The sequence below is a fragment of the Pan troglodytes genome, chromosome 13, assembly GCF_028858775.2.
Source record: "Pan troglodytes isolate AG18354 chromosome 13, NHGRI_mPanTro3-v2.0_pri, whole genome shotgun sequence".
Lineage (NCBI taxonomy): Eukaryota > Metazoa > Chordata > Mammalia > Primates > Hominidae > Pan > Pan troglodytes.
Genome location: NC_072411.2, coordinates 108,782,502 through 108,794,700, shown reverse-complemented (window position 1 = coordinate 108,794,700; position 12,199 = coordinate 108,782,502). Strand labels below are relative to the sequence as shown.

At 36.4% G+C, this 12,199-nt stretch overlaps 1 protein-coding gene across 3 annotated transcripts in view; it reads right to left on the bottom strand.

Annotated features, from left to right (window-relative positions):
* ADAM23 (ADAM metallopeptidase domain 23) overlaps positions 1-12,199 on the bottom strand; it is a 177,591-nt gene that overhangs the window by 56,538 nt on the left and 108,854 nt on the right. For all 3 annotated transcript variants that reach the window (XM_009444104.5, XM_516049.8, XM_009444105.5), the window contains exons 10-13: positions 6,999-7,070; positions 4,384-4,547; positions 3,290-3,374; positions 2,210-2,300 (exon numbers count right to left, since the gene is read on the bottom strand). In XM_009444104.5, coding sequence (XP_009442379.1) covers positions 2,210-2,300; positions 3,290-3,374; positions 4,384-4,547; positions 6,999-7,070 — 412 coding nt within the window. The remainder of the gene's footprint in view (positions 1-2,209; positions 2,301-3,289; positions 3,375-4,383; positions 4,548-6,998; positions 7,071-12,199) is intronic.

Below are 12,199 nucleotides of genomic sequence, written 5' to 3'. Positions count from 1 at the left end.
CAAACACAACAGATCATCACTGAAGTTTTCTAACAGAGAATGCTCGAAGTTAGAGAAGAGAATTCAATTTGTTAGAGTTGAAGTGAGGATGAACAAGAGACTTGAATGAACACTATGCTAAAAGGTTTAGTGAAAGAGAGCAATCTAAAACAGAAGTGTACATAATCACTTAAAAACAATTATAACTTAACTTCGATACCAGAAACTGACATATTGATATTGTGATGGGCTCTTCTCTTCATTAATTTTTTCCTGTTTCTCTTTTCTATACCTCTCTCTCTATCGATATATCGATAGAGAGAGCAATATATATCAACGTATATATAGAGAGAGAGGTATACATCTCTCTATATATACCTATATATATAGAGAGAGGTATATGCAAAGATAGACTTCCAAATGGATTTTTTAAACTCAAAGTTTAGAACCAATGAAATAGCTACCTAAACAAACAAGTCACAAAGAAATAAAGAATTTTAGGCCGGGCGCAGTGGCTCACACCTGTAATCCCAGCACTATGGGAGGCCGAGGTGGGCAGATCATGAGGTCAGGAGATCGAGACCATACTGGCTAACACAGTGAAACCCCATCTCTACTAAAAATACAAAAAAATTAGCCGGGTGTGGTGGTGGGCACCTGTAGTCCTGGCTACTCGGGAGGCTGAGGCAGGAGAATGGCATGAACCCAGGAGGTGGAGGTTGCAGTGAGCCGAGATCGTGCCACTGCACTCCAGCCTGGGAGACAGAGTGAGACTCATTCTCAAAAAAAAAAAAAAAGAATTTTAGGAAGGAGGGAACGATGGCAAGCATTAGTAATGAAGTCTACTTCTCACCCTATTCCATCATGCAACTCAGTAACACCTCTCAGCTGACTCTAGCACTGGCCTCCTCCCAGATTCAAGATTTCTAAACAAGTGCATAAACCTGGTCATACACCTTTCTGGTTTTAAGGTGTTTATGCCAGATGGTGAAACTCTAAACACTTCCTTTAATGTGTACTAGGTGTTTCCTGGGAGAGCAAACACTCTGAGCAAGATAATCAATGGAAGTTTGCGGAGGTTTGTGAAATGCCACCAGACACTTGTGATGACTATCTTAATGTACCCATAAAGGGAATTGAGAAGCCTGTGTAAATATAATTTGTTTCAATTTTCCACAATATTATGCATTAATGAAAAAAAGAATATAAAATATAGAAGGATATTAAGGTAGATTTTTCCTTTTCTTCTCTAGGGAGGTTGGGGTGGTAAGTGAGACCTTTACTCCCAGTGTCTCATATTTTCAAAAAATAGGAAGGCACTTTCACCTAATTTCTAGTTAAGTGAATAATATGAGTGAACACTTTGGTCTCTCTTTCCACCGGATTGCATTAGGTCGTTGCCCACTGCCATAAAAATGTATTAAAAATTATATTTTACCACTGGGTTTGTATAAAGATAAACACAATCTGGGTTGAATTTTATTCTGATTTTAAAAGAAATTAACATTTTTCATGGACCCTTCAGATTACTGTGAGCCCTAGACCCTTTGCCCACTAGAAAATTAGCCCTGTCTTTCTATCTACCTCTCATCTGACTAACGAAAAAATGACGCCTAACAGTCACTGGCTATGTTTTTTACCGATGGGATGTGTGGCCCTATTGGTTCTCCTTTTTGGACCTGCCTCGGCCACTAGAGGAGAATCCTATCCTCTACCACCTGTTCCCATGCTTAAAAGGCCCTGGGGCAGGGTCTTCCCTTGCAAAGCCTTTTTCTCCAACTTCTCTGATGAGACTAGGTGGGTAAATTTCATTAGAGTTTAAAGATGAGCTCTCTTTGACTCTAGATCTAAGCTATTTCCCAATCCAACTGTGATCTCACTAAGCTTGTGATGGAGCTTAATCTAGCACCTTGTACGTCTGCTCAGCTGCTAGAACCCTGAGTGTGAGAGTATTCCCTGCCCCCATCCCCACGTTCTGCAGTGTGAGAAAGAGCTGACTCATTCCCGGAGAAACTGGGTATGATTTTATGGATTTTGAAAGGGAAATTTTTACAACCTAAACAGATTAAAAATTACCTTAAGTTGCTTATTTTCTAAATATTTTAGAGGAAGGAGATATACTACAATTAAACTATAATGACTGGAATGAAAAATATTTATTTATTGACTGGACATGCATTATACAGACAGAATGGCACATGAAAATGAGTAAGAAGGTCAGTGTACATACTTGGCTTTCTGCTAGAAGGTTCCCATTGGATTCCAAGGTTTTGAGCCAGGCTCTGCGATAATACTTGTGCCACTGCCATTGGAAGACCATACTGTTTTTCAGAGTTGAAAGTGTGTGGGAGACATTTGAGAGAGTGCACAAAGCTAGTTATTATTTCTTAATTGTTACCACAAATCTTCTCAGTTCCCTAAGTAGAGCCTGTCAGTATCTTAAGATGGCATATGCTACTTCTCACCTCCTCTTTACAACTGGGCCCAAGAAGCAGAAAGCCCCTCTTACTATGTGATATCTCTCAGAATTTGAAGCTCTCACATTGAAACATAAAATACAAGTCACAAAAGGCTGTGCTCCAATTCAACTTATACCAAACTAAGAATAAATTTAACTTACTAAAATATGTCAAGAGAGGTACCCACTAAATGGGCAACTGGGATAACCTGGTATAATATACTCCAATATTATTCCAGGCTAATTGTAGGCTATTGACATAACCTGGTATAATATATTTCAGTATTGACAAGAGTTTAGATATAATTGGTTATGCTTTTTGGGTGCTGTTACCAATTAAGAATTTCCTTTATAAAACTGAAAGTATTAAAATCTGAACAATGAGATTAAGGAAATAGGTGTTTGAGTTCATTCTACAGATAGGTAGGTAGAAGGCATGAAAATGAAAATATATACATAGGGAGAAAAAAACATACAGTACTGATATCAGAAATCCTTTGATTTTAATGAGTTAAATTTAACATAGACAGAGGAGCATTATAACAAAAAAAAGTCAGGGAAGGATTAATAAGCTTATAAAAGCTTAACATCTTATCTATAGAGGCCTAAAAGTCTCCAGGCCAATCTTCAGCTGCATTTGCCTGATATATACGAAAAATTGTCATTATGACACCAAAATATGTCACTATGAACCAAAAGGACCACGTTGGGTTCTATTTATTAGTAATATAAGCCACTCATGCTACATTTGCCATGTCATCATTCTAAACAAGCACGAGAAAGGATGTAAACTGGGCCATAGGGAAAAAAGAGAACAGATGCAAAGATGAAACTCTAATTGGTAAAATTTACCTCATTCACACCAACTCCTCTTGTGCGAGAACAGACACCTCCAAAGTAACTCAGACTGCTTCTCTTATAGTGAAATGTCACCCGCCTTAAGAAAAAGCAGTGCTATCAGAAAACCAACGTGGTGGACCATCATTTCATACTCTCCCAAAATATGTCTACCCTCCTACATGGAACACCCCCAAACCATCCTCCTCCAAGAAATCAAAAACTGTATTTCAACTACCTTAAAATTTATGACATAATTACCTTTAAATTTGTTATGTTACATAATTTCAATTGAGCAAGCACCAAGTACCTACTAAGCATCCTGTACTAGCACAGGAATTGAAAACACCAAGATAAACAGACACAGCTCTTGACTTTTTTCTAGTAGAGAAATATCTAGCAGTGATTAAAAAGAATTAATATTGCTGATTATTAAAAATTGCTGATTAAAGACTGAAAAAACAGGAAGTCAACGGTAACGGTGGGAGGAAAAGAAGGAGTGGTTTGGTTGGTTTGATTCCAGGACAGAACCTTAGAGGACTATCTGAAAATAGCTTTGCCATGACTGGGGAAGAGAATAGCTTATTATATTAAAAAGAAAGTATAGAACCCTTTTTCCTTAGTAGTAGAAACTCAACTGAATGGTTCATCTAAAAGGACTACATTTGCTAGCCTCTCTTGTAGCTAGGTGTGGCCCATGTGACTAACACCTAGCAAATGATTTGTTCATGAAACAGACATGTGCAAGCTTTCAGGAAACCTGCTTTACAGCAGTCAGCTCGGCTGGAAGGAGTACCCTTTTGCCCTTCTCCCCACATGTCATGCCCGCTGCCAGTAATGAAGGCTGGAGGGCCAGCAGGCATCCTAGATTGTGAGTTGATCTTGAGGATGGAAGTTAAGGGCTCTAAAGGTAGATATTGTGACTGCAGAACCATCAGCATCCCAGCATGGGATATCCTAACTCCATGCTTCTTATCTAACAGACAAAGGACCCCACAGCAATCTTGTTCAAGTCACTATTTTCTGATATTTAACTTAACTGAACCAAAAAAGGGATAAGGATAAATGTCAGACCAAAGACTACACTAAAGGCTGAAATGAGTACGTACGAGATGAGGTGCACAGCATCAGCATGCTGCTTAATGCGCTGCCGGTATTTTGAGAACTCATGGAGCATCTGCACAGGGTTGGTGGTGATGTCAATCTGATCCTTCTCAGTCCAGGTCTCTACAGCCACCAGGACAACCCTGGTGTTGAGCTGCTCCTTGTAAATCTGAGGGTATACAACAGGACAGGTGCAGGAGGAAAACACTGGGTCAAACATGCACGATCAGTGAGTCAGAGTCAGTGGAAGGACAGGAAGGGGGAGGTGAGAGAACATGGGGTCATAATTAGCCCATTATAGAGAATCTTCTTTTCCTTTCTTTTTTCCAAGAGCAAAAATAAAGAAAGAACAATCACACAATTTGGTTTCAACTCTCCTATAGGGTTATTTCGATCCCAGAGCAATACATTCACTGTCCTAGGGAGAGACAGTAAGGATTCTAAAGCCAGGGCATAAATTTAAAACATCGTTCAGTAAAATCACCCTTTCAAATCTCATAGCAGGTAACAGGTTGGAGCCTGATATACCAGTTCTGAGTAACTGCAGTGCAACAATTTATTCCTGCTGGATTGGAATGAATCACTAAATCTCCAGATAAGCACCAAACAATATAGCTGGCTTACCCTTGGAGGTCATATTATATGAAAAGTAAAATAACACTGGGAGAGAGAGAGACTCAAGGATCTGAGGCTAAAAAACAGCAGATCCCTATCACTCATCTCATCCTCACCACTGGGTGGCATCACCCACAATATTTAAATTGTTCCGTTTCTGCTCTCTCTCTACTTTTGGCCCAGTAGCTAAACAATTCACACAATTAAGCAACTTCAATGAATGCTGTCATTTTGCCCTGTTTTCAAACTAATTAAGAAAACAATGGGCCAGGCGCGGTAGCTCACGCCTGTAATCCCAGCACTTTGGGAGGCCGAGGCGGGTGTTTCACGGGGTCAGGAGGTCAAGACCATCCTGGCTAACACGGTGAAACCCCGTCTCTACTAAAAATACAAAAAATTAGCCAAGTGTGATGGTGGGCGCCTGTAGTCCCAGCTACTCGGGAGGCTGAGGCAGGAGAATGGCGTGAACCTGGGAGGCGGAGCTTGCAGTGAGCTGAGATCGTGCCACTACACTCCAGCCTGGGCGACAGAGCAAGACTCTGTCTCAAAGAAAAACAAACAAACAAACAAACAAACAAACAAAAACCAATGGATGATCTTTGAACACACTGAAGAAGGGGAACACCATTATGCCTAAATCAAATTGAAGCTATTATATAATGACTTTACAACAAAAACAAGTTAAATGTAATGTCTTTTAAAAATTAGTGGTCAGCTTCAGAACCTTATGTGGTAACCCAAAATAAAAATTACACTTTGCATGATGTAACTCTATTCAATTATGTTGAAATGACTAATTCAGAGATGCTACCAAGTAAACAGCTTTTGCAGAGGAAAAGATGTGGTTAAGATTCTCTTTTCCACATTCACTTGTGGTTTTCCTCTGAGAAGATAGACAAGAGCTGAAATTAAAGAAAATTAATAAACCAGGTGTAAATTGGCACTGAGATGCAATCCTAACTCTATATGAGATACTCGACGCACATCCACTCATGTTATAGTTTTGTGCAGCTGTGCCCACCAGGTACATAACATACATATGTTATGAGTATTTACATGATTGGAGGTTTGTGGACTGCTTAAAAGGCAGAAAAGAAGGCAGCTCTTTGGAGTAAATAAGTATCATTTAGATATTTGGCAACTTATAAAAAATGGTGGGGTTTTTTTCCCATTTAAGAGGGAACACACAATAAAATATCAGATAAAAATATATTTAGCTAAGCAAAATAGCACTTTACATTACAACATATGGAGTAATATTCTATATTTAATTTCTGACTAGTCAACTGAATTATTCATTGGAACATAATATATAATGTTCATATCTATAGAGTTCTAACCTAAGGCAGGAAAAAGGCAGAAAATCTTAAGCTTTTCTGTAATTCACAAAATAAGTGAGGAAAACATATCAATATTGAAGATTTGTACAGTTAGAAGTCTTTGTAAGGAGATACATATTTTATTCTTCCAAATTAGTTTTATTTGGGGACTGCACTTATTTCCATCATCTAGAAATTAAGTATGAAATATCACACTAATGGGAGCACTAAAAAAATATATTTGTGTCCTTAAAAAAATTTTTTTTGGTATTACCTATATTCTCCAAACATACTCTGCTTCAATCCATTTTTTCTTCTCTGTTACCACCATATATTTAAGAAAAGCCCAGTTGTTTCTTTAAAAAGTCTCATTTGCCAGTATAATAGCAAATAGATTTTGGTAGCTATTTCTCCACTGTTTTTGTCCTCCACAGACTGGGGGCAATAATGTATAGACGCAACTCAGAAGCAACACTAATGTATCTTTGGGATTCCGGGAATAACTCAGTCATCTGAAACTCTCAGAGCACTACTCTGTGAAGCGGACCATCCTATAATTCCTTAGCCAGATGAGCTTCAGGATTGTATTTTTAAATTTGTTCAAGAAATACCTAAAGTACAAGTAAGCAAATAGAGATAAACCATTCCATCTTGGCACACAAATTCAAGAAAACCAGGATACTTACAGAATCCACAAGGTTGACCACGGACTTTGCAAAGTTGTTGGTATGTGCATGAGAAGAGCGATGCTTCTTATACTAGGGGGGAAATACATACCAGTCACTGCCAAATCATAAGTGAATAATAAATTTCAAAATGCTGTAAAAGCAGAAATATCTCAGTAATAGTAGAAATATGGATTTAAAAATATATAATTTAGTTTGTGGTATACTGGATTTGGTGGTGTTACTTCTCTGTTAGGTGGCAAAACTCTGACTATCTAAAACATGATGTTAGCTGGGCAGCATGGCTCACAACTGTAATCCCAACACTTTGGCAGGTGGAGGCTGGAGGACTGCTTGAGGCCAGGGATTTGAGATCAGCCTAAGCAACACAGTGAGATCCTGTCTTTACAAAATTTTTTTCAAAAAAAAACAAAAAAACCTACGATGTTCTGAATAATAGTAAGGACCTATAGAAATCGATATGAGAAGCTTTATACCTAAAAAGTAAGTTTTAAATTTAGTCTTAATGTCTACAAATTCAATCCTTTTGTTTTCATTGAAATGACATTTTGTAGCTTATACAAAAGGCTTAACCCACTTGTCTCACTTTAAATTCAAGGCCACGCACAGATCAAGAAAATGTCTTTGTCAGTGCTTTAGATACTGTCCATGATATGGACAGCATTTGCCAGGCATTTAGTGTATCCTTTCAGAGGAATGCCTCCTCCAAATGAAGCCGTTTGCTTTTGACTGCTCAAAGTCAAAACAAAGAGAAGACAAAAAGTAAAAATGAAGTGTGCTGAGAGTTTATGATTGTTTATGTTTATTTAAGAAATATAGAAAAGTAAATTAATAGAGTAATTCTACAATGACATCTGGAGGGCTACGTTTTTAGCAAGGAGTAGTACGCTTTGCTTAATGTCTTCAAGAGGACATTTGAAAACTGAAGTCTACCATAGGAAAATCATGCCCTCTACTGGTCCATGAGGTTATTATTTCTACAACACTAAGGAAAACAAAACCTACTTAAAACCACAGACTCAGATTTGCACAAGTCTTTGAAATTTACCTTCAATTATAATTATGAAAATAATGCATCTTTCATAAAGATTCAAAATATTTCTACATTAGAAAATTCTTTTGTCCTTTGCCCATTCGCACCCTATATATAACTTTTGTCAGATTCCCTTCATTTCATTCTATCTCTGTGACTATGTTTTTTAAACAAAGAATACATATCTCAATGTTTACATATCTAATGTTTATTTTTTATAACAACAAAAACACTGATTACCCATAATAAATGCTAAATAAATTAATATTCTGCTATTATTATAGTATTCATGAATACATAACTGTTGGTATAATATTACTATTACTGTTCATGTTATTGCCACTACTGTACATCATAATCTGACCCAAACTGTCTGTATTTGTGTTCTTTTAAAGTAAACTGTAATGTGTGCATATAACTGGGTCATAAAACATCCTATTAATCTGAAATTATTCAGGCATTATAACACATTTTGTAAACTTGGCATAAAGAAGTTTCTATAGATAGCTCAGCATTTTAAGTTGCCTAGCAAATTCCACAAGCTGAAAACTTTCCAAGATATACTTAAGAGTAAAAGGAAAAATATTAACATTAAGTTCCTCTGGGATGATGAAAATGTTCTAGTTCCACTGAATTGTGGATTGAAAGAGAAAACATTAGCTGATATCTATTCTTCTAATGCAGTGGTGTTACACACCTATTAAGATGAATTTTAGTTTGCTTCTGAGTATTAATTTGTTATTTTATTGAGATTTCTTTTTATAGCATAATGATCATGGAAAACATGACAAGTTTTAAAACATTTCAAGTTTTAAAAATTAATAAAATGAGGTACTTTAAAAGTCTATCAAAATGTAATGTTTTAAATTTATTTCATATTTGTAATTTTCAATCCTCTGATTTTCTTTTTAGAAAAATTATTTTGCCTGTCATTGTTATGTAAATTAGAGAGTGCCAAGAATGGAAACAGAGATACCTGTTGGGAAGCTACTGCAATAGTCCAGGTAAGAGATAATGGAGGCTAAACAACTGTAGAGAGAAGTGAATTCAAGTACCACTACGAGGGTAGAGCTCCCACGACTGGATGATGTATAGGATGTGGAAGGTGAGGAAAGAGAAGAATTAAAAGGTAACTCCTAGGTTTTGAACTTGAATGGATGGGGGATTGTGGTGCCACTTAAAATAATAAGAGAGACTAGAAGAAGAGAAGTTTAGGACTAGGGAACTAAGAGTTCTGATTCAGAAGTTCTATTCAAATCGACACTAAAGTAGAGATATCAAATAGGCAGTTCTGTATATGAGCACAGAACTTAAGGGGCTAGAGCTAAAAGTAGGGAATAACGAGCTTAAAGTCATGATCCCACTTAAAGACTTGAGGCTGGAAGTTGTTACTTAGGTAGAGAGTATACAAAGAGAAAAGAGCCCTGAACCAAGCCCTGCGGCACTCACATAATTCCAGAGGTCAGATTTTAAAGACTAGGAAGAAATAGCCAGTGAGGTGAGAGAGCTACCATGTCATAGAAGCCAAGAGATGAAATAAAATTTTCAAAAAAAGAGGGTAATCAACTGTGTCCAATATTGCTGAGAGAGTAAGACAAGGACAGAACAATGACCACTAGATTTGTTAACTTGAAGTGCCATTTAATTGGACACCTAGGGTTTAGTAGAAACTGTAAGTGTTTCTCCTGAAACAAATATTTGCTCCTCACAACTCTATGAGGTGGGTTTTATTATCCCCAAATAACTTACTCAAGATCACACAGCTAGAATTTAAATCCTTCTAGTCTCTAGGTTGAGGGAGGAGGTAAGCTGGTTCAGTTAACAATTCCTATAAATAGTTTATGTATATTCCTAACAAATCATGATTATTAATGAAAACTCAAAATTTGTTAGGTGTATATAAAATGTAGTGGTTTTTAAGTAAGGAAAACCAAGTGAGGTTTAAATTGAAAAATATTTAAATTATCCTCACATATTTACATTTATTGACGCATAGTTAAGTATGTAGCAAAAAACGTACGCAAAACATTTGCTTTTCATGCACTTTATGCACTTTAAAAAATCTCAACCAATTTTCTATTAGAATAAGATTTTTAATATTTATTTTTAACTTAAGCAGCTCAAAGACATGTTTGCAGACTCTTATCAAGGCTATAATTGGCTTGCAAATGAGGTTCCACCAGCCAGGTACTAAGATACTTTTTACCAAATTGAGGGATTTTTCTTTTCTAATGGAAAGCCACTGATAATGTGATACCTATTCAAAATAAGATATCTGCATTTTTTTCAGGCAGCCAACGTTAAATCACTCTGAATTAAAGGGATAAGCTTGAATGCAAATGTAGGCAGAATGTTTCTATTTCCTGCATGAATTAGAACTAATTTTGCATATAAAGAAAAATATGCAATCACCATTTATAACAAAACTTACTTTCACATTTCTGATCAGTTTAAAACAATCTTTATTTAAACTGGTTGCTTTTCCTTCCTGAACACATGCAATCCTTAAGAAAACTGTCTTTTGAAAAAAAATAAGATTAGAATCTGGTTTTTCAACCCGAAGGTGAGAATTATCAAAATAACTATTCTGGATCGTATAGTATAAAGACTGTAAGATGAGTACTCTCAGTGAGATGATTATCCTAAAGCCCAGCAGCAAATCCCCACATATTCAGAAATAAATGTATTAATTATTCTAGTTCAGTTTGACTTTCAACATGTGAATTTAAGTACTTTGATCCAGTAAGTTCTGATATACTACTGAAGTGGCAATCAAATTTAAAAACAACCTTCATCTCATAGAAAGCATACCTCAAAAAATTTTTTTCAGCTCTCAAAAAAAAATTCTTATAAAATGACATACGTATTTGGGACTATTATGGATTAGAATGTAACTCTGTCTTAAAGCAAAAGGAATATATTTAGTTCTATTAGCCAAGAAGTACTATTTCTTTAAATAGTAGAAATCTTAGGCAATTTCTATTTTAGGCATTATTACCACTCAAAAATAAAAGCTTTCCTCTTTTTTGAGACGGAGTCTCACTCTGTCGCCCAGGCTGGAGTGCAGTGGTGCAATCTTGGCTCAGTGCAACCTCCACCTCCCGGGTTCAATCAATTCTCCTGTCTCAGCCTCCCGAGTAGCTGAGATTACAGGTAAATGTCACCACCTCTGGCTAATTTTTAAATTTTTTTTGTATATGTATATGTATATGTGTGTGTGTGTGTGTGTGTGTGTGTGTGTATATATATATATATTTATATTTTAGTAGAAATGGGGTTTCACCATGTTGGCCAGGCTGGTCTCGAACTCCTTACCTCAAGTGATCCACACGCCTTGGACTCCCAAAGTGCTGCGATTATAGGCGTGAGCCACCACACATGGCCTTTTTTTCCTTTTTAAACATTGATTCCCTCTAAATTTATCAGTACAAATTACAATTCTTTTTCCTTGTTTCAAAAACTGATGACCATATCATACCTACTTCTCACCCATTTTAATAATAGTAATAATAGGCCAGGCATGGTGGTTCACGCCAGCAATTCCAGCACTTTCGGAGGTTGAAGCAGACAGATCACTTGAGTCCAGGAGCTCAACACCAGCCTAGGCAATATGGCGAAACCCAGTTTCTACAAAAACAAAAATACAAAAAATAGCCAGGCATGGTCATATGCACCTATAGTCCCAGCTACTCGGGAGGCTGAAATGGGAGGATCACTTGAGCTGCGGAGGCGCAGGTTGCGCCGAGATGAGATTGGATCACTGTACTCCAGCCTGGGTGACAGAGTGAGAACCTATCTCAAAATAATAACAATAATAATAATAATACTAACAACAATAATAAAATGAATTATTAAAATTTACCCTTAAAAGATTTGATAGCCTAAATAAGGAACTTTATCACAGAACATGTGACATGGTGTGTAGAAATTTTCTACATATAAAATAATATTTTAAGAAGTATGCTATTTTATTATTCATAAGAATAAGGTTATTTAAATGTTTACCATTGAGAAGGGTTAAAAAATAAATTCAAAAAATATGTTGTTTTAACAATTACCAAAAAACTATAACTATTTAATTGTAATTAACACTTAGTAGTAACTGTTTCCTATTTTGCACAGTTACTGAGATTTGCTCTTTTGATTGATAGCTTCATGTACTTTCCTG